Genomic DNA, 26,926 nt, shown 5'->3' with positions numbered 1-26,926 from the left:
TACATTTTTTTGCTCCTTCTCTGGTGCCTCGATATCCTTTTAGTAAATGCTGCACGGTGCAGGCCGGATGACCCCTTGGATGAGGACCTTGGGGTGACCGACACCTCCAGAACCACACTCTGCAACATGAGTCAGGGCCTTCGAGAGGAGGCGGGGGAATTAGCGGATTTTGTTGTATCGAAAGCGTCGTAGCAGGGACCGGGTTAGAGGATTTGCCTGAATTCCTGTGTTAATAACATCCAGTCAACATTACATCATCGCCGAGCGGGAGTCGTGTATCACTGGAGACTGTTGCTAGGGAAACGATTGCAATGCAACACAAGCCTCTGTGTGGATGCTGTGATTCTCACCGGGAGGTTGAGCTGACACTCGGCTCACAGTCCAGTGATTAAAGCACAGCTTTGTTGGGTGAGAACTGTTTTCTGTAAATATTGCTGCTGTCCAATAGCAGCTTCTTAATGGGAGAACATAAAGTTCCGTCGATCAATTCGAAAAGGAGCTGCCCAAAATATTTCACTGGTCTTGTGAGCATTGCTGGCTTTGTTGATGGACCAGGACCTGGGGAACAGTTTGTGATATTTATCACGGCCTTGACACAGTCTAAATGTGACAGCGCTTCCCCTCTAGTGTCAGCTGTGGCTCAGTGGGTGGCACCCTTGCCTCTGAGTCAGAAGGTTCAAGTCCCACTCCAGAGACTTGAGCCCAGAATTCTAGGCTGACACTCCACTGCAGTACTGAGGAAGCGCTGCACTGTCGGAGGGGCAGTACTGAGGGAGTGTTGCACTGTCGGAGCGGCAGTACTGAGGAAGCGCTGCACTGTCGGAGGGGCAGTACTGAGGGAGTGTTGCACTGTCGGAGTGGCAGTACTGAGGAAGCGCTGCACTGTCGGAGTGGCAGTACTGAGGAAGCGCTGCACTGTCGGAGGGGCAGTACTGAGGGAGTGTTGCACTGTCCGAGGGGCGGTACTGAGGGAGTGCCGCACTGTCGGAGGGGCAGTACTGAGGAAGCGCTGCACTGTCCGAGGGGCGGTACTGAGGGAGTGCCGCACTGTCGGAGGGGCAGTACTGAGGGAGTGTTGCACTGTCGGAGGGGCAGTACTGAGGAAGCGCTGCACTGTCGGAGGGGCAGTACTGAGGGAGTGTTGCACTATCGGAGGGGCAGTACTGAGGAAGCGCTGCACTGTCGGAGGGGCAGTACTGAGGGAGCGCCGCACTGCCGGAGGGGCAGTACTGAGGGAGCACTGCACTGTCGGAGGTGCCATCTTTCGGATGAGACGTTAAACCGAGGCCCCTTCTGCCATCTCGGGTGGATGTAAAAGAAGAGCAGGGGAGTTCTCCCTGGTGTCCTTGGGCCATTATTTATCCCTCAATCGACATCACTTAAAGCAGATTATCTGGTCATTTATCACATTGCTGTTTGTGGGATCTTGCTGTGCGCATATTAGCTGCCGTGTTTCCTACATTACAACAGTGACTACACTTCAGAAAAGTACTTCATTGGCTGTAAAGCGTTTTGGGACGTCCTGAGGCTGTGAAAGGCGCTAAAGAAATGCAAGTCTTTCTCTCGCTGCAATAGAGCAAATCTACTGACAATTCATGGTAAAGCTCTCGCACGCTTTACTGATACTGAAAGATACAAGGCCTCCGAGATAAATATTTGCACTACTAAACGCTCAGCACTTTCCACCACTTGCTGAAGATGAAGATAAGCTGATCTCGCCTCTCCCAAAACCTAATTCAGTTATTTACATTCTGGATTGGTTTTGATCTGCCTCCCCCGGTTGATTTGCAGCATTTGCTGAACATGCATCTACTTTATTTGGGTTTATTTCTTCCATCCTACCCCAACGATTTCTCTCCGGGGAGGTAGGTGGGGGAACCCGCCTCCCCCGAGCGTTCCCTAAAGCAGTGGATGGTCAGCTGGTGCGGGAGGGAAGTCAGGGATCCAGTCATTGTACAAGGTCGCTTGGTGACTGGGACTTGGGCAGCAAGGGACCCGCGGAGTCCGATAGGCCGGGAGACTCTGGAGATTGGCCTCCACAGGATTGATTCAAGCGTAAGATGTGCACTCAACGCACCGTAACCTGCAGGGCTACGGACCAAGAGCTGGACAGTGAGATGAGGCTGGGTAGCCCTTTGTCGGCCGGCACAGACACGATGGGCCGAATGGCCTCCTTTAGTGCCGAAAACATCTCTGATTCTATGAGTGCTGAAATATTTACTTTGTTTATTTAATTGCATTTTTAATTTAATTTGCTTCATTTTAGCAGTTCAGTACTAGATTTGTTTGAACGTGTTTATTTGGTGTCATTCCTGTGATTTTTAGTTTGTCAATAATTTATTGATTACAGAAGAGATGCGTTTGGCTGTTTTTTAGTTTTTCTATGTCTCTGGAGATGTTGTGTAAGGTTAAAACTGTAAAAAGAAAATACAGCTTGGTGAAGAGAAAGGAGCCTTGCCCAGTGGAATGCGAAAGGCCAGGACGTGTATTGAGCAGGGATGCAGCTGCAGAGAGTTCAGCCTTGAAGCACAATTGGCCTAAAATTATATTTGGGGGGTTAAATCTGAGACAACAGATTAGTTTACTAAGGGGAGGATGACTGAGGTTGGTGATGTGTGGGAGGTCCCGCGTGCTTTGTATGTCGAGGATCGCCACGCGTGTGTGGGAGGTTTATCCAACTGCTTGCATTTAAGCTCATGGGTTTTTAGAATTTGAGAAGCAGCTGATGGCGGACGGAAGGTGTGGTCACCCCACAGGCCGAGTGAGGCAGGGAAGTGGGTGACTGTCTGCTGGGGTCGGAAGCCTGGATAGGAGGCAGCTGCAGGAATCCCATGAGAGTGGTAAGATGCCAAACTGGTATTTAATACTAAATACTTGTGATAGTAACAGCAGCCTGGCGGAGGGCAACCAGGAACCAAAACCACGGCGTAATGAAGCAAGCGGTCGCTGAAGATAAACTCAGCACTGAAAGAAATGAGCATAATCGGGAGAAATAGACGGGCATTTTGTTAACTGCAATGTTATGGGTCGGCCATTTAGGACTGAGATGAGGAGGAATTTCTTCACACAGAGGGTGGTGAATCTTTGGAATTCTCTACCCCAGAGGGCTGTGGAGGCTCAGTCGTTGAGTATATTCAAGACAGAAATAAAAACACTGGAAATACTCAGCAGGTCAGGCAGCACCTGTGGAGAGAGAAACAGAGTTAACGTTTCGGGTCGATGACCCTTCGTGTTCTGATGAAGGGTCATTGACCTGAAACGTTAACTCTTTCTCTCTCCACAGATGCTGCCTGACCTGCTGAGTATTTCCAGCATCTTCTCTTTATTTCAGATCTCCAGCATCCGCAGTATTTTGCTTTTACAGTTTGAGCATCCCGAATCCGGCAACCTCGGGACCGAGGCCGAGCCGGTTTTTGTGTTTTTCCGGGCTCGGAACGTGTTTCTGATGTTCGAAGTCCGGAAATGTCGCAACTTGGGCTCAGGCGTTTCCGGACTTCGGACAATAGAAACACGTTCCGAGTCCGGGAATGCCCGGGCCCAGGTTGCGATTTGACAGGGTGTCTGGATTCTGGAACATTTTACGGATTCCGGACGACCCTGCCACCAATCGTCCCGGATTCCGGAACATTCCAGATTTTGGACGCTCAACCTGTATATTCAAGACTGAGATCGATTAGATTTTTGGACTCCTGGGGAATCGAGGGATATGGGGATCGGCGGGAAAGTGGAGTCGAGGTCAAAGATCAGCCATGATCTTACTGAATGGTGGAGCAGGCTCGAGGGGCCGAATGGCCGACCCCTGCTTCTAATTCTTATGTTCTTATACCAGTCTCCTCAACTCCCTTGGGGTTCCAGACCGAAGCCATGGTCTCGATCACCAAAGATCTACGGTTAGTGAATTCTTTTTTTGTTTGACGTGGGTCCCTTTATGTTTGAAACGCGAGATCGCCCAGTCTGTACGGCTTCGTGTAAGACTGAGTGCTGCCCTTTCCCACTCCACACCGAGGAGGAACCTGCAATACTGCCATCTTAAGGGGATCAGTCCACCGTTTGACCAGCAGGCATGAGCCAATAAGAGGTAGAATCACACCGCAGTTGTTCCAGCAGTGTGTACTCGCTTAGGGACATTCCTGTTAGATCCATGGTTCAGTGGATAAATAATTACACGGATGCTGTACATAAACAAATAACAGGTCTTTACTGGAGGAGGGTAATCTCTAGACTGGGGTACAGAGGCATGCGCACAGCTTATATACCGGTGTGGTTACTGCCGGTACTACAGTATAGCACGGTGGCATAGTGGTTAGCACTGTTGCCTCACAGCGCCAGAGACCCGGGTTCGAATCCGGCCTCGGGTGACTGTGCAAACTCCACAGACATTCTCCCCGTGTTTGCGTGGGTTTTCTCCGGGTGCTCCGGTTTCCTCCCACAGTCCAAAGATGTGCAGGTTAGGTTGATTGGCCATGATAAAAATTGGCCCTTAGTGTTAGGGGGATTAAATACGTGGGGTTACGGGGATAGAGCTTGGGTGGGATGGCTGTCGGTGTAGGGACTGGGTGCTAGGGTTTGGATGATCAGCCATGATCTCGTTGAATGGCGGAGCAGACTCGAAGGGCCGAATGGCCTACTCCTGCTCCTATCTTCTATGTTTCTATACAGGAGCTGTAAAAAGTAGTTCTGACTTAAAGCACATACACTACAATTCCTCCCTTTTTAGATTAATGATACCCCCTTAATATTCAAATAACAATTACATTTTTACATGTACATTCAATAACAAAAGTCCATTTATAGATTCAGCCTTTGGGGTGGCTTCCTGACCCTTTCGGGATAGCGCCTTTCCGGAGGTTCTTGTTCTTGGTGCAGAGGCGATTCTGACCCCCTTTCACCGGGTAGTTCATCGGGTTCCACTGCTACTGGGTCTGAGGTAGATACTACCGGTATGTCGGATTCATCCCCAGGTACTCGAGACATGGGGTTGACGCATTTCTGTGATGCTAAGATCTGATCGATGTGGCGTCTCACAATGTTCTCCCCGACATCCACAGTGTACATTAATGGCCCCTGCCTTGTACGTATCGTTCCGGGTTGCCACTTCTCTGTTCGATAGTCCCAGGCCAAGACTGGTTGCCCTACATTGAAGCTCCTTGTCGGCTTCTCGTTGATGTGCTGGAATTGTTTGTCCTCAACATTTCTTCGCACATTTGGTCTGAGCAAGTCCAGACGAGATCTCAACCTTCGGTTAAAGAACATCATGGCCGGGGTCTGGTTGGTAACTGCATGTGTCGCGTTTCGGTAGGCTAATAAGAAATTGTCCATCTTATGCTGTAATGGGATTTTCTCATCTCACTTGGCCTTTATCGCCGCCTTAAAGGTTTGTACGAACCTCTCAGCCAATCCATTGGTGGCTGGATGATACAGGGCGGATGTGTAATGCCTTACCCCATTCCTTTTCATGAATTTTTGGAACTCGTCGGACACAAACTGTGGTCCATTATCGGAGCAGATCTGCTCTGGCAAACCGTTCCTGGCACATATGGTCCGTAGGACTGCAATCATTTTCTCTGTTGTGGTTGAAGACATCTTTATCACCTCAGGCCACTTTGAATGAGCATCCACTGCTATTAAGAACATTGAGTCCATGAATGGACCAGCGAAATCAATATGCACCCGTTGCCATGGAGAGGAGGGCCACTCCCATGGGTGTAGAGGGGCATGTGGTGGTGCATTTTGGACCTTCTGGCATCCTAAGCAGCTCTTAGTTAGGTCTTCGATTTGTTGATCGATTCCCGGCCACCACACATAAGCCCTAGCTAGGCTTTTCATTTTCACTCCCCCCAGATGACCTTCATGTAGCTCATTTAGCACTCTCTCCCTTAACTTGGGTGGAATCACCACTCTGGATCCACACATCACTGTCCCCTGGCATACTGACAGCTGTTCTCTTCTGGATGAGAATGCTGGCAACAGTGAGTCGCCATGTGTTGGCCATCCCCTCACCGTCAATTCATATACCCGTGACAGCGTCGGATCATTGCGGGTCTCCTTCTCTATATCCGCGTTTGTTACTGGCAATCGTTCAATTATCGACGAATAAAATATCTCGATAGGGTCCACTGCTGGTGCTTCCTCCACAGTAGGCAGTGGCAGGCGCGATAGCCCATCAGCGTTCCCATGCTGTCTCGTGCCTTTATATTCTATTTCATATTGATTCGCCCCTAGAAACAGGGACCATCTTTGTAACCGCTGTGCAGTCATTACTGGCACGCCCTTCTTAGGATTAAAGATGGAGACAAGTGGTTGGTGGTCAGTCAGCAAGGTGAACTTCTGTCCATGCAGATAGTGGTTGAATTTTTTTACTCCCCATACTAGGCTGAGGGCCTCCCTGTCAATCTGGGCGTAGTTGCGCTTGGCTGAGGTTAGTGACCGAGACGCAAAGGCTACTGGCCTCTCCAACCCGTCTGAGAATTTGTGCGACAGCACCGCTCCAATGCCGTAGGGTGATGCATCACATGCCAAACGAATTGGTAGTGCTGGGTTGAAATGGGCCAACACCTCTTTTGATGTGATCAATTCTTTACACTTCTGGAAAGCTCATCTACGTTCGTCATCCCACTTCCATGGTACCCCTGTTTGCAGTAGGGTGTTCAGCGGGTGTAATACCGTAGACAAATTTGGTAAGAACTTGTGGTAATAGTTTACCAGCCCGAGGAACGACCTCAGCTGTGACACATTTTCCGGTGCTGGAGCCTTGACTACTGCCTCAATCTTGTCAGGGGACTTATGTAACCCCTCTTCATCGATGACGTGGCCGCAATGCGAGATCTGTTTCTGGAAAAACTCGCACTTGTGGCGATTAGCTCGTAGCCCATATTCTTTTAATCTGGCGAGCACCTTCTCCAAGTTAGCGAGGTGATCACCGTCATTTTCGCCCGTGACCAAGATGTCGTCCAAATAACACTGGGTCCCTGGAATCCCTTGCAGGACCTGATCCATCGCCCTTTGCCAGACAGCCGGAGCCGAGGCTACTTCAAACACCAGCCGGTTGTATTGATAGAGACCTTTATGGGTGTTGATCGTAAGGTAATGTTTCGAAGCTTTTTCTGCCTCCATTTGCAAGTACGCCTGGGCTAGATCAATTTTGGTGAAGCGTTTACCACCAGATAGCGAGGCAAAAATATCCTCAATTCGTGGAAGCGGATATTGCACCATGTGAAGGACTGGGTTCACTGTCACCTTAAAATTCCCACAGATGCGGACCTTCTTTGGTTCCCCAGGCGTATTACTCAACGACCTCTTCATTACAGGAACGATGGGTGTAGCCCACTCGCTCCAGTCCACTTTGGACAGTACTCCTGAACGTTCCAAACCTTCCAGCTCTGCTTCAACCGCTGGTCTGATCGCATAAGGCACTGGTCTGGCCTTCAGAAACTTTGGGCTTGCATTATCCTCTATTTTAATTGTTGCTGTTATTCCTTTTAGTGTTCCTAGTCCCTCCTGGAACACTTCTTTTGCGTCAGTTAGCATTTTTGACAGTCGTCCAGGTGTGACGTCGTCATCCTTTTTGGCCTCCACCTTCAGTGCCTGTATGGAATGCCAATCTAAATGTATCTTCCGGATCCATTCACGTCCTAGCAGTGGTGGTCCTCCATTTGGCAATACATATATATCCATTTTAGGTATTTCCTGACCTTTATATGTCACTTTCACCCTTATTTTACCTTTGGGGTAGACTTTTTGCCCTGTATACGTCTTCAAGACAATCTCTGTAGCTTTCAAGGGTATGTGTGAAAATAGCCGCTTGTAGTCTCTTTGATTTATGACTGTTAGAGCTGACCCTGTGTCCAATTCCATTTCCACTTGGACTCCGTCTATCTTGAGTGTAACCCAGATAGTCTGATGATCCTCCATTTCGGTTACATTATGTAGTTTCAGACAACCCAGCTCCTTGCTTCCGGAGTCTGTGTCACTTTTCTGTTCATTTGAACCACTGTCCATCACCTGGTGTACCTTTTTGTACTTCTCCTGTGGAGATTTCTTACTGTTGGTTTTCTTCCCAGACCTGCAGACTCTTGCTATGTGTCCTGCTTTCCCACACTGTCTGCACACTTGGTCCTTGAACCAACAATCTTTCTGGTCATGTGTTGTTCTGCCACAGCGATAGCACTTCCCTGTTCCATAGGTCATTTCGTTGGTGCTATATTCTTGCGGTCTCCGTTGTATCTCTGCAGCGCCCCTTGCGGCTGCTTCGTGTGATACTGCCATACCGAAAGCTTTGTCCAGCGTAAGGTCCTTTTCTGATAGAAGCCGTTTCTGGGTTCCTTCACTTTGTAGCCCACACACAAACTTGTCCCTTAACGTGTCTGCTAGTCCCGCTCCAAACTGGCAGTATTTCGATAGCTTGCGCAGTTACGTTAGGTACTCAGCATTGCTTTCGTCTTTGTGTTGGTTCCTTTTATGGAACTTAAATCGTTCTGCTATCAGCAGCGGTGTGGGGTTTAAGTGGTCCTGTAGGATTTCTACTATGCTTTCAAAATTCTTGTTTACCGGCTTCTCATGGGTTACTGCGAAATCTAATAACCCCAAAGTTTTTGCACCCATGGAATTTAACAGAACCAGTGCTTTATTAGCATCTGGCACTTCATCCGCCCTGCAGTACACCTCAATACGTTCCACATATGTCGCCCAATCTTCGACTTCATTGTCGAACGTAGAGATACTGCCACTCTTCGGCATCCTTGGTTGTGCGTTAACTATCACCAATGGCGCCTCCCGCGCTTCCCCTTCTTCTCCGCTGGCACAAAATGGCGTCTCCCGCGCTTTCCTTCCTTCCCGCGCTCGCCCGTCTTCTCCGCTGCGGCTTCGCAAAATGGCGTCTCCCGCGCTCTTCTTCTCCGCGGCTCAATGGCGTCTCCCGCGCTCTCCCTGCTTCTCCGCGGCTCAATGGCGTCTCCCCTTGCTTCGCCCCGCGGACCCTGATCAGCCCGTGATCCCTGGCTGTGCTCTGCGCATTCTTCTCTTGATATTTGTCGACGCCGCTCAGCCTAGAACCCGGCTGTTTCTTACCCTCTCTCTCTCCGGTTTGCAGTATTTTTCCTCGACGCCGCTCGGTGATCAACCCCCGGCCGCGCCCTGCTCTCTTCACCCTCTTTCTTACCCCGTCGATGCTGCTCGGCTCTCTCTCTCTGCCGTCGGTCGGCTCCAGCCGCCGCTGCTCGGGAAGGGTCTGCTCTGGACCTGTCGTCGGTCTCTTACTGCTCGTTGTGGCTGGGGAACCAAGCCCGGCTCTCCCCAGCCTCCCCAGCGAAGTTGGATCTCTGCCTGACTGCTGGGCGGTTGCTCGCAGTCGACGCCCGTGTTCCTCGACTCGACTTTTTTATTTTTTTATGTTGCAGGTAGATTCGCATCAACACTCGTCGCCACTGTTAGATCCGTGGTTCAGTGGATAAATAATTACACGGATGCTGTACATAAACAAATAACAGGTCTTTACTGGAGGAGGGTAATCTCTAGACTCGGGTACAGAGGCATGCGCACAGCTTATATACCGGTGTGGTTACTGCCGGTACTACAGTATACAGGAGCTGTAAAAAGTAGTTCTGACTTAAAGCACATACACTACAATTCCGAGATTGTGTAACCATTTCTGAGTTACTGGAGTCAGTCAGTGCCACTTCTACAGAACCGAGAGACCCAGATATCTAATGGCTGGGTGGAGTGCAGTGTGACCTATCTCTGACCTCACTGCAGGGATTACTCAGAACCTTAGTATCTTACAGCACAGCAGGAGGCCATTCGTCCCATCGTCCCTGTGCCGGCTCTTTGGTCGAGCTCTCCAATTAGTCCCACTCCCCCCTGCTCTTTCCCCAGAGCCCTGTTAATTTCCCCTTCAGGTATTTATCCAATTCTCCTTTTGAAAGTTACTATTGAATCTGCTTCCACCGCCCTTTCAGGCAGCGCATTCCAGATCACAACAACTCACTGCGTGATTTTTCTCCCTCATCTCCTCTCTGGTTCTGGTTCACGATCTTATTGAATGGCGGAGCAGGCTCGAAGGGCCCTATGGCCGACTCTTGTTCCTATTTCTTATGTTCTTGTGGTACCTTCCAGGTGCTAAGATAAGGGATATTTATAGAGTCTCTGAGTGAAGAAATTCCTCCTCATCTTGGTCTTTAACGGCCAACCTCTTATCCTGAGACTGTGACCCCTGGTTCTAGACTCTCCAGCCAGGGGGAAACAACCTCTCGGCATCTGCCATTGGGAGAGTAGCTGCTGCGGGAGGGGAGGGTTTAAACTAAGATGGCAGGCGAGGAGGAGCAACGTGAAGAAACTGAATGAATGTAAAACACACAAGGTGCAAAAAGTATCGGAAAATTAGAGAAACAGGAAAGACTGTGCTTGCTCTTTGGTCGAGTTGTCCAATTAGTCCCACTCCCGTACCCTTTCCCCACAGCCCTGCAATTATTGCTTTTCAAGTATTTATTCAATTCCCTTTTGACAGTTACTATTGATTCTGCTTCCACCGCCCTTTCAGGCAGCGCATTCCAGATCACAACAACTCGCTGCATAGAAAAAAAAATTCTCCTCATCTCCCCCTCTGGTACCGTAAATGGTAGGACACTGAGAAGTGCAGAAGATCAGAGTGTATGTCCACAGATCCCTGCAGGTAGCAGGACAGGTAGATAAGGTGGTTAAGAAGGCATACGGAATGCTTGTCTTTATTAGCCGAGGCATAGAATGCAAGAGCAGGGAGTTTATGCTCGAACTGTATAAAACACTAGTTAGGCCGCAGTTAGAGTACTGCGTGCAGTTCTGGTCACCACATTACAGGAAAGATATGATCGCACTAGAGAGGGTACAGAGGAGATTTACAAGGATGCTGCCAGGGCTGGAGAATTTTAGCTATGAGGAAAGATTGGATAGGCTGGGGTTGTTTTCTTTGGAACAGAGGAGGCTGAGGGGAGGTTTAATTGAGGTGTATAAAATTATGAGGGGCCTAGATAGAGTGGATCGGAAGGAGCTATTTCCCCCTAGCAGAGAGGTCAATAACCAGGGGGCATAGATTTAAAGTAATTGGTAGAAGGATTAGAGGGGAGTTGAGGAGAATTTTCTTCACCCAGAGGGTGGTGGGGGCCTGGAACTCACTGCCTGAAAGGGTGGGAGAGGCAGAAACCCTCATCACATTTAAACAGTACTTGGATATCCACTTGACGTGCCGTAACCTACAGGGCTACGGACCAAGAGCTGGAAAGTGGGATTAGGCTGGATGGCTCTTTGTCGGCCGGTGCGGACACGATGGGCCGAATGGCCTCCTTCTGTGCCGTAAATTTCTATGATTTGCCAATTATCTTCAATCTGTGTCGTCTGGTGACAGATCCTCCTGCCATTGGAAACAATTTCTCCCTTTGTACTCTATCAAAACCCTTTATAATTTTGGAACCTCTATCAAATCTCTACTTAACCTTCTCTGCTCTAAGGAGAACAATCTCGGTTTCTCTAGTCTCTCCACATAACTGAAGGCCTTCATCCCTGGGACCATTCTGGTAAATCTCCTCTGCACCCTCGCCAAGGCCTTGACATCCTTCCTAAAGTGTGGTGCCCAGAATTGGACACCATACTCCAGCTGAGGCCTTACAAGGTTTAGCATAACTTCCTTGCTTTTGCACTCTACGCCTCTATCAATAAAGCCAAGGATCCTGTGTGCTTTTTTAACAGCCTTCTCAACTTGTCCAGCCACCTTCAGGTTTCAAGCAGTGAAGGATTTTATAAACATATACAAGCTAAAGAAAGAGTACATAAGAAATAGGAGCAGGAATAGGCCACTTGGCCCCTCGAGCCTGCTCCGCCATTCAATAAGATCATGACTAATCTTGGGCTCAAAGCCACTTCCCTGCCCGCTCCCCATAACCCTTCACTCCCTTATCTTGCAAAAATCTGTCTATCTCCACCTTCAATATATTCAATGACCCAGCCTCCACAGCTCTCTGGGGCAGAGAATTCCACAGATTTACGACCCTCTGAGAGAAGAAATTCCTCCTCATCTCAGTTCTAAAAGGGCGACCCTTTATTCTGAAACTGTGCCCCCGAGTTCTAGATTTCCCCACGAGGGGAAACATCCTCTCTGCATCTACCCTGTCGAGCCCCCTCAGTATCTTATGTTTCGATAAGATCACCTCTCATTTTTCTAAATTCCAATGAGTATAGGCCCAACCTTTCCTCATAAGTCAAACCCCCTCATCTCAGGAATTAACCGAGTGAATCGTCTCTGAACTGCCTCCAATGCAAGTATATCCTTCCTTAAATAAGGAGACCAAAACTGTACGCAGTACTCCAGGTGTGGTCTCACCAACGCCCTGTACAGTTGTAGCAGGACTTCCCTGTAGAGCCGATTAGAGTTTCAAAAAAGGAAAATCAACTTATGGAGGATGAAGGAAGGGCACAGGGGAGTGTGGTCATCAGAAAGAGAACAATAGGAGGAGTTGGAGTAATGAGGATTCCCGTAGTCAAGAAAGTGACGCTACAAAAATTGGTGGAACTCAAAAGTGGAAATGGTCCTGGACACTCGTGGCAGAAATTCGAAACTTCTGATGGAATCCAAAATGAGGTCATCCAAAACTCGGCTGCCCGTGTCCCAACTTGCACCAATTCCCGTTCGCCCATCACCCCTGTGCTCGCTGACCTACACTGGCTCCCGGTCCGGCAACACCTCGATTTCAAAATTCTCATCCTTGTTTTCAAATCCTTCCATGGCCTCGCCCCTCCCTATCTCTGTAATCTCCTTCAGCCTCACAACCCCCCCCCCCCCCCCCGAGATCTCTGCGCTCCTCCAATTCTGACCTCTTACACATCCTTGATTTTCCCCACAATAAAAACAACTTGAAAGAAAGAAAGATTGGAATTATACAGCGTCTTTCACAACCACCGGACATCCCAAAGCGCTTTAAAACCAATGAAGTACTTTTTTGAAGTGTAGTCACTGTTGTAATGTAGGAAATGCGGCAGACAAATTAGGCACAGCAAGCTCCCACAAACAGCAATGTGCTAATGACCAGATAATCTGTTTAGTGATGTTGATTGAGGGATAAATATTGGCCCCAGGACACCGGGGATAACTCCCCTGCTCTTCTTCAAAATCATGCCATGGCATCTTTTACGTTCACCTGAGAGAGCAGACGGGGCCTCGGTTTAATGTCTCATCCGAAAGACGGCACCTCCGACAGTGCAGGAGTGTCGGCCTATATTTTTGAGCTCAATTCTCTGGAGTGGGACTTGAATCCACAACCTTCTCACTCGGAGGCGAGAGGAAATATATAATTAAAGTCATCAAACTATAAAGGAACAGTACAATTAGGGTTCAGATATTCAATATTTGAAAGGTGGGAAGACAAATTGGTAAAACTGTAGGTTTTATAAATGGAGGCACTTTGAGTGTATAATCATCGAGAACTGAAAGTTAAAAAGTCTTCCATTCTGATGAAGATTATACACCCAAAAACTTATAGATGTGAACTGACTTGCTGTGTGTGTATTTTTAGTATAACCTGGGATGAGGGGATTGTCCTATGAGGAGAGATTCAGTAGACTAGGTCTATATTCTGTAGAGTTTAGAAAAATGAGAGGTGATCTCATTGAAACATGTAAAATTCTTAAGGGGCTTGACAGGGTAGATGCAGAGAAGATGTTTCCCCTGGCTGGGGAGTCTAGAACTAGGGGTCACAGTCTCAGAATAAGGGCTCAGCCATTTAGGACTGAGATGAGGAGGAATTTCTTCACTCAGAGGGTAGTGAATCTTTGGAATTCTCTACCCCAGAGGGCTGTGGAGGCTCAGTCGTTGAGTATATTCAAGACAGAGGTCGATAGATTTTTGGACTCCAGGGGAATCAAGGTATATGGGGATCGGGCGGGAAAGTGAAGTTTAGGTAAAAGATCAGCCATGATCTTGTTGAATGGCGGAGCAGGCTCGAGAGGCCGTGTGGCGGAGCAGGCTCGAGGGGCCGAATGGCGGAGCAGGCTCGAGGGGCCGAGTGGCGGAGCAGGCTCGAGGGGCCGAATGACGGAGCAGGCTCGAGGGGCCGTGTGGCGGAGCAGGCTCGAGGGGCCGTGTGGCGGAGCAGGCTCGAGGGGCCGTGTGGCGGAGCAGGCTCGAGGGGCCGTGTGGCGGAGCAGGCTCGAGGGGCCGTGTGGCGGAGCAGGCTCGAGGGGCCGTGTGGCGGAGCAGGCTCGAGGGGCCGTGTGGCGGAGCAGGCTCGAGGGGCCGTGTGGCGGAGCAGGCTCGAGGGGCCGTGTGGCGGAGCAGGCTCGAGGGGCCGTGTGGCGGAGCAGGCTCGAGGGGCCGTGTGGCGGAGCAGGCTCGAGGGGCCGTGTGGCGGAGCAGGCTCGAGGGGCCGTGTGGCGGAGCAGGCTCGAGGGGCCGAGTGGCGGAGCAGGCTCGAGGGGCCGTGTGGCGGAGCAGGCTCGAGGGGCTGAATGGCCGACTCCTGCTCCTAATTCTTATGTTCTTATAAATGAAGCATTTGTGACACCCGGAATCTGCTGCCGTTCTAAAGCATCCCCCGAATCCCCAGCCGGTGAGAATATGGCCCAGTCTGGTGGGAAGATTTGCTGATGTTTCTGTTCCACCAGCGGTTCGGTGAGGAGATTGTCCCAACGGGTAGCGAAAACTATACGTATTAACTGAAAGAAATTGCAGCACTGTGCTTATCCTGGACATCTGGCTCCTTCCTCGGAACCAAGGATGAAACCTGTCACCACTACACAAAGGATCGGGACACTTACTGGAGTTGATTTTTAAATGGGTCCCCCATTCATCAGCCTAATGTGTGTGTGTGTGTGTGTGTGGAGTAATGGATGGCCTAGTATAAAGCAATCACTATGGTTACCAGCTGTGACCTACGACCTTTAGATGAATGCTTAGCTTTTTTTTGTTACTTCTTTGCACCAGTGTGCCATTGGCTAGGCTCGGTTACGCTCATTAAATGCCTAAATATTGTGAGCATGTTTTCTATGAGCATATTTTCCACTTGGAGAAGATCCAGTATTGAACTGTTTCATTTTTAGAAATCTTGATTTTTTTTTTGTCTTCAGGCCGAGACCTAGCCAGGCCACATTCAGGTCAGAGGTCAGCATTTTTCCTCTCTATTGTCGGACCAAGTCAGGCCCCTCGGAAACCCCTCTCTCCACATTTGGTCGCCTGGAGACGCCAGGGCTTGTGTAGCTGACAATCATTCTAGCACAAAAGAAAAGATTCGAGTCATTGTGGCAGTGAGATTTGCATTTGAGTGCGATGCTGTGAAGCACAGGGCAGATTTCCCTGAAGTAATCGGCGAGAGCTTTGTGGTAGAACTCAGATTCCTCCTTAAATTCTGGCCTTTGTGAGTATAATGTTACACGGAGACCAGGAACTGTGCAAATAGATATGAAGGCGCCGAATCGCATTCTCTGTCTCTGAGGGTAGAGAAAGTGAGGTGTAGAGAGTTCTCAGACCAGAGACTTCGATCAGTGCCAATTTGATTCTCCTTCTGCCGTATTATGTTGTAAGTAATATATCTCCTGCGCTCTCTTAATCTTGTTTAGATGTTTGTTTTCTGTGAACTCGATCATAAGCTGTGATGGGTGAAAACTGGAGAATTTGATGTGGTACTGCATTGCAAAGTGGTCAATAATGGTCATATTTAAAAATGATAATGTGTTCCAGTTACTAATCATTCATTCAAAATGTTTTTTAAGAAAAGGTATTTACAGCAAAATCTATTTACAGTTTTGTTCTATGTAGTTCAGTTGTGCGCAAGGTCCTGTTGCAAACTGCGAAAGCAAATACTCTGGTACTGCACAGAAACGACGATTTATTTTAGAGTCTTTGTTTAGTATTGTGTTACAGCTCGTAATGCGGAGGCTGTGCTGTGAAGGATCACTTGGCAAATTGCACCGCCTGCTTGCATCTGTTGGGAGGCTGGAGCCTGATGGTTTTAACGGGGTCACGTTTTGATTTAAAGTGATAGCATGCAGCTGCCGAACAATGCGTTGCCCATGGCTTGGAACGAGCTAGTGTAACAGAGCTGCTTTCTGTAGCCTGCGACTGTCGTGTGTGTGTGTGAGTGTGTGTGTAGCACGCGGATGTGCAGTTTTAATGGCTCCTTTCCTTAATCTGTAAAGAGCCGGGATGTGATTTGCTGCGGATGTCTGAATAAGCCACGTTAAAGTCACCGAGTTGCTGTGGGCTAAGGAGAGAGTTCTGTCTGTTGGGTAAGATTTGTCATGGCTTTACCCGGAGTACTGGAAAATTATCTCATCTCACATTCTGTACCCTTTAGCTCAATTAATAACTCCCCACCCAGGACGGAGCTGAGCTGTGTAGGGCCACAGCGGTCCCAGGCTCGGCACTGAGCAAGCTGGGCTTAACTTGGGTAGCTGTAGATGTTCTGTCATTATCTCCAGTCTCCTTGGCCGAGGGTATCCTTCCCCCTTTCCTTAATTTTCCTTTCCCGCTCTGTGAAGTGTCTTCAGTTGATTTTTTTGTACCTCATGGGTACTATATCAACTCCTCCGTCTTTCGGATGAGATGTTAAACCGAGGCCCCGTCTGCTCTCTCAGGTGGACATAAAAGATCCCACGGCACTATTTGGAAGAAGAGCAGGGGAGTTCTCCCCGGTGTCCTGGGGCCAATATTTATCCCTCAATCAACATCACAAAAACAGATTATCTGGTCATTATCACATTGCTGTTTGTGGGAGCTTGCTGTGCGCAAATTGTCTGCCGCATTTCCTACATTACAACAGTGACTACACTTCAAAAAGTACTTCATTGGCTGTAAATTGCTTTGGGACGTCCTGAGGTTGTGAAAGGCGCTATAGAAATGCAAGTCTTTCTTTCGTGTTGATTTTTATTGTGGGGAAGAATCGGCCACTGCTCTTTCTTGCGGACGTTCTCCGTGGATCGGGCCAGACTTGGTGAGGCCTTCTATGGGAGAATTGCCCGCCGCTGCCCAGTGTCTGGGTTCCCCCGGGCCACAGGGTTGCAACACTGGAGGGAAGCAGACGAGGACACAGGCTGCAGCTGGGTGGGGAGCTATCAGTTCGTGTAAACGTATATAATTCTCCTGACAAAAGTTTGCAGTGTGTGGGACGATGAAATTGAGTAGATTGGGCCGATCCTGTCTGGAGTTTAGAAGAATGAGACATGTAAGATTCTGAGGGGGATTGACAGGGTAGATGCCGAGAGGTTGTTTCCCCTGGCTGGAGAGTCTAGAACCAGGGGTCACAGTCTCAGGATAAGGGGTCGGCCATTTAGGACTGAGATGAGGAGGAATTTCTTCACTCAGAGGGTGGTGAATCTTTGGAATTCTCTGCCCCAGGGGGCTGTGAATACTGAATCATTGAGTATATTCAAGACAGAGATCGATAGATTTTTGGACTCTAGGGGAATAAAGGGATATGGGGATCGGACAGGAAAGTGGAGATGAGGTCGATGATCATATTGAGTGGCGGAGCAGACTCGAGGGGCCGTGTGGCGGAGCAGGCTCGAGGGGCCGTGTGGCGGAGCAGGCTCGAGGGGCCGTTTGGCAGAGCAGGCTCGAGGGGCCGTGTGGCGGAGCAGGCTCGAGGGGCCGTGTGGCGGAGCAGGCTCGAGGGGCTGTGTGGCGGAGCAGGCTCGAGTGGCCGACTCCTCCTAATTCTTATGTTCTGATGAAACTGCTCCACCACGCGTATCTGCCGTCTTGTTGAAATAACACAGAACGTTTTCTTTGGTCCTTTAGTCTCCACAAATTGCGAGGAAATAGTTCTCACTAAGTGGCCTGTCGGTGAGGTGATTGTTGCTCTGTGGAAAGTTACCAGACAGGCTTTGAGCTGCAGCTTGGGAAGCAGTGACAGATCGCAGGATAACGTGGCGGATTGTGGTGTAGCTTTGATTTCTTTCATATAACCTTTGACATGAAAAGAAATGTGGCCTATTGCCATCTTAACCTTTCTAGGCGGGGTCAGTTAAGGGTTGGTTAGTTCCTTGTGATGGCCACTTTATCAAAACACGCAAGATTCAAAAGCATTTCTATGTTCAGCGAACCCAAGGCATTAAATCTTTGCTTTCTGCAATTCCCAATTGATAAATTCACTGTCCGCACGGAACTCAATCATGTGGACACGGGAGGTCCCAGGTCTGATCCCTGATCTCTGCTGCCTGCGTTGACTGATCTAAATTGGGAAAGTACAATTGGATTAAGCATTCCCAGGTAAGGGAGGGATTTAATCAGCTCGGGATTCCCACCCTTGATCACCGTCTGATTGTTGCTGGAACTGTGCATGTGTGGTTATTTCCGTAAGAAAGATACCGAGTTTGGCTGAAAATAAGCTTCCGGTTTAATAACTTTAACCCTTTTCATAGAATCATAGAAATTTAAAGCACAGAAGGAGGCCATTCAGCCCATCGTGTCTGTGCCGGCCGAAAAAGCTATTCAACCTAATCCCACTTTCCAGCTCTTGGTCCGTAGCCCTGTAGGTTACGGCACTTCAAGCACGGTGGCATAGTGGTCAGCACTGTTGCCTCACAGCGCCAGGGACCCGGGTTCGAATCTGGCCTCGGGTGACTGTCTGTGTGGAGTTTGCACATTCTCCCCGTGTTTGCGTGGGTTTCCTCCGGGTGCTCCGGTTTCCTCCCACAGTCCAAAGATGTGCGAGTTAGGTTGATTGGCTATGATAAATTGACCCTTAGTGTTAGGGGGATTAAATACGTGGGGTTACGGGGATAGGGTGGGATATGTGTTGGTGTAGGGGTTACGGGGATCGGGTGGGATATGTGTCGGTGCAGGCTCGATGGGCCGAAATGGCCTCTATCTGCACTGTGGGATTTCTGTGATTCTGTGATATCCAAGTACTTTTTAAATGTGATGAGGGTTTCTGCCTCTACCACCCTTTCAGGCAGTGAGTTCCAGACCCCCGCCACCCTCTGGGTGAAACAAGTTCTCCTCGACTCCCCTCTAATCCTTCTACATAGAAACATAGAAGATAGGAGCAGGAGTAGGCCATGCGGCCCCTTGAGCCTGCTCCGCCATTCAATGCGATCATGGCTGATCATCCAAATTCAGTACCCTGTCCCTGCTTTCTCCCCATATCCCTTGATCCCTTTAGCCTTAAGAAATATATTCAACTCCTTCTTGAATATATTTAATGAATTGGCCTCCACTGCCTTCTGTGGTAGAGAATTCCACAGGTTCACCACTCTCTGGGCGAAGAAATTCCATCTCATTTCTGTCCTAAATGGCTTACCCCTTATCCTTAGACTGTGACCCCTGGTTCTGGACTCCCCGACCATCGGGAACATCCTTCCTGCATCTAGTCTGTCCAGTCCTGTCAGAATTTTATAAGTTTCAATGAGATCCCCTCTCATTCTTCTAAACTCCAGCGAGTATAAGCCCAATCGACCCAATCTCTCCTCATACGTCATTCCTGCCATCCCAGGTATCAGTCTGGTGAATCTTCGCTGAACTCCTTCCATGGCAAGAACATCCTTCCTCAGATAAGGTGACCAAAACTGCACACAATACTCAAGGTGTGGTCTCACCAAGGCCCTGTACAACTGCAGCAAGACATCCTTGTTCCTGTACTCAAACCCTCTCGCTACGAAGGCCAACATACCATTTGCCTTCTTAACCGCCTGCTGCACCTACATGCTTACCTTCAGCGACTGGTGCACAAGGACACCCAGATCTCTTTGCACTTCCCCTTCTCCCAATCTATTGCCGTTCAGATAATAATCTGCCTTCCTGTTTTTGCCACCAAAGTGGATAACCTCACATTTATCCACGTTATATTGCATCTGCCATGCTTCTGCCCAATCACCCAACCTGTCCAAATCATCCTGGAGTTTCTCGGCATCCTCCTCACAGCACACACGCCCACCCAGCTTTGTGTCGTCTGCAAATTTGGAGATATTACATCTAGTTCCCTTGTGTAGATCATTAATATATATTGTGAATAGCTGGGGTCCAAGGACCGATCCCTGCGGTACCCCACTAGTCACTGCCTGCCACTCGGAAAAAGACCCGTTTATTCCAACTCTTTGCTTTCGATCTGCCAACCAGTTCTCTATCCAAGTCAATACCTTGCCCCCAATCCCATGTGCCTTAACTTTACACGCTAATCTCTTATGCGGGACCTTATCGAAAGCCTTTTGAAAGTCCAAATACACCACATCCACTGGTTCTCCCTTATCTATTTTACCAGTTACATCCTCAAAAAATTCCAGTAGATTAGTCAAGCACGATTTACCTTTTGTAAATCCATGTTGACTTTGTCCGATCCTGTCACTGTTTTTCAAGTGCTCTGCTATTACATCTTTTATAATAGACTCTAGCATTTTCCCCACTACCGATGTCAGGCTTACCGGTCTGTAATTCCCCGTTTTCTCTCTACCACCTTTTTTGAATAGTGGGGTAACATTAGCTACCCTCCAATCCATGGGTACTGTTCCAGATGCCATCGAATATTGGAAGATTATCAGCAATGCATCAACTATTACTTTAAATCTCTGCCCCCTGGTTATTGACCACTCTGCTAAGGGAAATAGGTCCTTCCTATCCACTCTATCTAGGCCCCTCATAACTTTATACACCTCAATTAAATCTCCCCTCGGCCTCCTCTGTTCCAAAGAAAACAACCCCAGCCTCTCCAATCTCTCCTCATCGCTAAACTTCTCCAGTCCTGGCAAGCCTCATAAATCTCCTCTGTACCCTCTCCAGTGCGATCACATCTTTCCTGTAATGTGGTGACCAGAACTGATCGCAGTATTCCAGCTGTGACCTAACTCGTCTGTTATACAGTTCAAGCATAACCCCCCTGCTCTTATGTGGAGCCTCACCGAGGGCAATCGGGCACGAGCAGCAACCTGAACTTTAAATAACTAAAAACTGGCTCCCGTGTCCTCACACAGCAATCGCAGGTTTATGAGGCCACTGGAGCGTGGGCCCGTTTACACTGCAGCGCAACAGTTGAGGGCGACTCCTGTATCTGCAGTCCACTGCACTCCTGTAATGTAAAGTCACCTCGAAATATCGGATCGACTGGCTCTCAATAATCAAAAGAACTAGAAACTAGCCTGGCAAAGAACACAACATCTGTCAGAAGCAAATCTAACATTTTGAGCCCCGATCCTGAATCTCCGGCCTCCTCCAGGCTCCTCCAACTGCAGTTCTTTGCAATGAGGAATTTTTTGATTAGCACTTTGTAAATTGTAACTTCTCAGATGCCGCCACGAGGACTCTGGGCAATTGAGCCAACAATTTACAGAGCGCCCCTCACAGATGATGGAAACTGTGGCCGGGGTTTTCTCGTGGGGGGGCGAAAATGGCCGGGGAGCGGTCGAGGCCAGAGACGCGGAGGTCCTGCCGAATTTATCAGCCACACTTAATTCTCTTTTTTTTCCCTTTTGTCTCCTGCTTGGCAGCCGACCAAATTGACCCTTGGGGACGATCCCTGGGAATTGGGAGGGGTGGGGGGAATACCGGAGATTGGGACCTGGGAGTATGGGGGGCAGGGGAGAGAGGTCAGGTGCAATCACGGCATGGAGCGGACATCAGTGCTCGGGGTGGGGGGGGAGGCCGCGATCGCCAGAGGGGGAGGCCGGAGGCTTCCCTGAGGCTCCGGGTGGGGAGTATCCTGCTCCTCTTGGCCCACAAGCAGTGCTGTAAAAGGCACTTATCTTGTGGAGCCGGCAGCTCCCGCTTCCCTTTCACTGCCGGGTTTCCCGCGCCCTGGGAAACCCGCGCGCCAACTGTTAAATTTAAATCTGGCTCCCGGTTGCACTGTGGGAGCTTGATTTCTCTGGGATACTCAGCCGCAAAACCGCTGAGAAAATGGCGGTAGGAGCGTACTCGGCGGGCTGGGGACGCGTTCCCCGTATTAACATTTATAACCACCCCCCAACCTCTGACCCCTGACCCCCTCCCGCCCAGCGTAACTTTGCACCTTCAGCAGAGGAGAACAGAAAAGGGAAGCGAGGGGAGAAATTATCAAACTATTGGACGTTGGCCTCCTAAAGTAGGATCCAGCGTAGAATCAAAATACAGGCCGGTGCTTGCAGGTTGTTATTGGTGTAAAGGTTGACGTATTTTGAAAAATATTTTAAGGATAATCATTTTATTTCTTCATTTTGTGAGTTTAAAATTTTGTGTCAGAATTTCTCGGGCCAATTTTAAACTGTTCACTGAAATAGGAACAAGGCCTAAAATGAAAACGGAAAATGCTGCAAATACTCAGCAGGTCGACAGGCAGCATCTGTGGAGAGCTAAACAGTCTCAACGTTTCAGATCGGTGGCTCTGTTTCTCTCTCCACAGATGCTGCCTGACCTGCTGAGTATTTGCAGCGTTTTTTGTTCTTATTTCAGATTTCCAGCATCCGCAGTGAATTGCTTTTGATTACTAACGAAGCCTGTTGTAGATATTAATGATTCCAAAACAGAACTTTCAGTCTGCTTAGCGGACAGTGTGTGCCACCTGTTAAACATATAATCAAAGTACTAAAAGAACATGTCAATTTAACAGTGAGGATTATAGGACGTTTCTTGACTGACTTCAGTCAGCATCTGGATAAGTAATACCCCCCGAGTGTTTAATAGCTGGCTGTCAGCTGTGGCTCAGTGGGCAGCACTCTCGCCTCCGAGTCAGAAGGTTGTGGGTTCAAGTCCCACTCCAGAGACTTGAGCACATAAAGCTAGGCTGACACTCCAGTGCAGTGCTGAGGGAGCGCTGCACTGTCGGAGGGCCAGTACTGAGGGAGTGCCGCACTGTCGGAGGGGCAGTACTGAGGGAGTGCTGCACTGTCGGAGGGGCAGTACTGAGGGAGCGCCGCACTGTCGGAGGGGCAGTACTGAGGGAGCGCTGCACTGTCGGAGGGGCAGTACTGAGGGAGCGCCGCACTGTCGGAGGCGCCGTCTTTCAGATGAGACGTTAGCCCGAGGCCCCGTCTGCTCTCTCAGGTGGACGTAAAAGATCCCATGGCGCTATTTTGAAGAAGAGCAGAGGAGTTATTCCCGGTGTCCTGTCCAATATTTATCCGAAACCAACATCACTAAAATTATCTGGTTATTATCACAGTGCTGTTTGTGGGATCTTGCTGTGTGCAAATTGGCTGGCGTGTTTTCTACATTACAAGAAGTGACCCCACTTCAAAAAAAGTACTTCATTGGCTGTAAAGCGCTTTGAGACGTCCTGAGGTGGGGAAAGGCGGCGGAAAAACGCGAGTCTTTCCTTCGTTCGAAACGGTTGACTCTGTGCAAGATCGATTACTTTCATTTTCGCGCTGTGACTAATCGGATTCTTCTCCTGTGCACAGGTGATTCAGCAGGCGCTGCACCGACAGCCCAACACCGCCGCACAGTACCTGCAGCAGATGTACGCCGCGCAGCAGCAGCACCTCATGCTGCAAACCGCCGCACTGCAGCAGCAGCACCTGAGCAGCGCGCAGCTGCAGAGCCTGGCAGCGGTGCAGCAGGTAAGCACGGGGGAGGGGGAGGGTGGGCTGGGGGAGCAGTAGGTAAGCACGGGGGAGGGTGGGCTGGGGGAGCAGCAGGTAAGCACGGGGGGGTGGGGGAGGGTGGGCTGGGGAAGCAGCAGGTAAGCACGGGGGGGTGGGGGAGGGTGGGCTGGGGAAGCAGCAGGTAAGCACGGGGGGGTGGGGGAGGGTGGGCTGGGGAAGCAGCAGGTAAGCACGGGGGTGGGGGAGGGTGGGCTGGGGGAGCAGCAGGTAAGCACGGGGGTGGGGGATGGGCTGGGGGTGCAGCAGGTAAGCACGGGTGGGGGAGGGTGGGCTGGGGGAGCAGCAGGTAAGCACGGGGGTGGGGGGTGGGGGAGGGTGGGCTGGGGGAGCAGCAGGTAAGCTCGGGGGCCGAGCGGGGTTGGCGGGGGGGTGCAGGGTGTGGGGGAGCAGCAGGTAAGCACAGGGGCCGAGCGGGGTGGGGGGGTGCGGGGGAGCAGGTAAGCATGGGGTGGGGGAGTGTGTGGCGGGGGGGGTGGGTTGGAGGGTGTGGGGGAGCAGCAGGTAAGCGCGGGGCCGAGCGGGGTGGGGGGGAGGGTGCGGGGGTGGGTTGGAGGGTGTGGGGGAGCAGCAGGTAAGCGCGGGGCCGAGCGGGGTGGGGGGGAGGGTGCGGGGGTGGGTTGGAGGGTGTGGGGGAGCAGCGGGTAAGCGCGGGGCCGAGCGGGGTGGGGGGGCGTTGCGGGGGAGCAGCTCCGGTCGATGCCGCGGCGGAAAGGGATGCCGTGTCATATTAGAATTGACGTCTGCCGGCCAGCTTGCATGTTTTCTAAGATCTGATGCTGTGCTTTTGCCGTTGGGCCGGATATTGCAATTCCTGCGGGTGTGTACGCGCTGTGTACTCACCCGTAGGGACATCGGAAGTGCCGGTTTCAGGCATGCCAAGCGCATGCGCTGAAAACCGGCATTTCCGATCTGTCAAGAAAGCTCTTCACAGATCGGACGCCTGCCCTGGAGAAGGGCCTCTGCGGGGGGAGAGTTCCGCTTTCTGCAGAACCTCCGCCCGTAGAAATCTTACGCCTAGCAGGTTTTACCAGCATAAGAGTTGAGAAAAAGTTTTTTTTAAAATTAATTTTCACTCATTTATAATTTTAAAATACTTTTAAAAAGAGGCAAGTTTATTTTTAGCCCCGTAAAAAAATTTATTTTATTTTTTCAAAAAAATTAAATTTTTGTTTAAAATATTTAATTTAATGTCATTTTAACTCATTTTAAAAACATGATGTTTTTTTAAATGTATTTAATGTTTTACTGTGTTTTTGGGGTGATCTCCATTCATATATTTGACAGGTCTATCTGTCAAAAGTATGAAGGGAGATTCCCTTCTCCTATTGGCTGGCCTGGCCCACGTGATCCCAGGGACGCTGCGAACCGCCTGCGCCACGGGGATACGTGGGCCCAGGGTAATTCGACTGTGGACAGGCCCAGGAGCGGAAGTGTCCGGACCTCGGGAGCCCTCCGGTAAGTTCATCGATTTTTTTCTGATAGGAGGTATCCGCACGCAGGAAGCCTCCGATTGGAAATTACCGGCCATTATATATACGCCCGGGGCTTTCTCTTGTAAAGTGTTAAGGGCGTTCGTGTCAATATCGTCAGATGTTAAATGTGGTTACTGTCCCCAGATTGGTGTCTGCTCTGGTCTGAATTTGCTGATCGTAACTAACGTAATTGGCTTCAGTGCCTCTGGGCTAGTCAACTGGGATTTCTGCCCTTGATCACTGTCCATTGGCCATACTAGAGATGTACATCTGTAGAGGTTAATTTAGCACAGGACCACGTCCAGCTGTGAATCCCCATTACAGCCGTCAGTCACAGCCCACGCCAGAGTGTCTATTGACACCACTGTGTCAGCCAGTGAGGAGGCGGGGCGGGACTTGCAGCAAACAGTCTACAGGGTCTATTTAAAAAGAGTCTCTATGAACTACAGCAAAGAGAACCCATGATCGAAACTGCAGCAACGTCTCCCGATAAAAGCAGGATTATTTCTCCAGCAAAATGCAGTGAGTCGAGAATAGTTACACAATGCAACATAAGAATTAGGAGCAGGAGTAGGCCGCACGGCCTCTCGAGCCTGCTCCACCACACGGCCCCTCGAGCCTACTCTGCCATTCAATAAGATCGTGGCTGATTTTCGACCTCAATTCCACTTTCCCGCCCGAGCCCCATATCCCTCAATTCCCCTAGAGTCCAAAAAAATCTATCGATCTCACCCTTGAATATACTCAACGACGGAGCATCCACAGCCCTTTGAGGTCGAGAATTCCAAAGATTCACCACCTTCTGAGTGAAGAAATTTCTCCTCATCTCAGTCCTAAATGGCCGACCCCTTATTCTGAGACTGTGACCCCTGGTTCTAAACTCCCCAGTCAGGGGAAACATCCTCCCTGCATCTACCCTGTCAATCCCCCTCAGAATCTTATATGTTTCAATGAGATCACCTCTCATTCTTCTAAACTCCAGAGAGTATCGGCCCAATCTCTCCTCATAGGACAGCCCTCTCATCTCAGGGATCAATTCTGTGCATAAAATCAATCCCAGTCACTTACAGCAGTGCGGCCTCTGGGCGTGATTGATGGGGGAGTTACCCAATCATCTCCGCTCTGGCTGGGAATAGCGGGGTCGCTCTATGCAGCCCAGTCACGCTGCCAGTCCGTATAGAACCACACCCAGCATCATTCACTTCTCTGCTCGAAAGGAAGGGAAGAACAAGAGGAGCAAATTGACAGGAACAGCTGGAGATGGTGCCTGAAAGAGGCATAGTTAGAGAAAACTCTACGCCAAGGTCACTTGAAATGTTTTTCATTAGTTGGGTTACTTACTGTCCCATTATCTATTGAAGGGATGATGGATATGCACAAATATTGATTGGTACAGAAATAAAAGAAGTCTCTTAAAGTGTGGCACTAGCTTCTTACACGGGGGCTCTGTTATATTTGGGGGTTATCCTGCACCCTAGGCAGAAAATATATCCGCCAATTTGTCATTGCAAATCATATTTTTCACTGACACCATGGATGTAGACTGCAGACTGCAGGAAGATATCAATGGACTGGTCTGGTGGGCAGCACAGTGGCAAATGGAATTCAATCCGGATACGTGTGAGGTAATGCATTTGGGGAGGGCTAACAAGGCAAGGGAATACATTATAAATGGTAGGATACTGAGAAGTGCAGAAGATCAGAGGGACCTCGGAGTGCATGTCCACAGATCCCTGAAGATAGCAGGACAGGTAGATAAGGAGATTAAGAAGGCATACGGGATACTTTCCTTTATTAGCCGAGGTATAGAATATAAGAGCAGGAAGGTTATGCTTGAACTGTAAACACTAGTTAGGCCTCAGCTAGAATACTGTGTGCAGTTCTGGTCACCACATTACAGGAAGGATGTGACTGCACTAGAGAGGGTGCAG

At 49.7% G+C, this 26,926-nt stretch overlaps 1 protein-coding gene across 3 annotated transcripts in view; it reads left to right on the top strand.

The window, feature by feature from the left end:
• Window positions 1-26,926, top strand: part of phc2a (polyhomeotic homolog 2a (Drosophila)) — a 313,528-nt gene that overhangs the window by 158,205 nt on the left and 128,397 nt on the right. For all 3 annotated transcript variants that reach the window (XM_085967521.1, XM_085967519.1, XM_085967518.1), the window contains exon 5: window positions 23,320-23,478. In XM_085967521.1, the coding sequence (XP_085823647.1) occupies window positions 23,320-23,478 (159 nt within the window). The remainder of the gene's footprint in view (window positions 1-23,319; window positions 23,479-26,926) is intronic.

This window comes from Somniosus microcephalus, chromosome 25, assembly GCF_052327205.1.
Source record: "Somniosus microcephalus isolate GS21.2 chromosome 25, FLI_Smic_1.0, whole genome shotgun sequence".
NCBI classification, from domain to species: domain Eukaryota; kingdom Metazoa; phylum Chordata; class Chondrichthyes; order Squaliformes; family Somniosidae; genus Somniosus; species Somniosus microcephalus.
The sequence above is the reverse complement of the archived record's forward strand: the minus strand, read 5'-3'. Positions and strand labels throughout refer to the sequence as shown.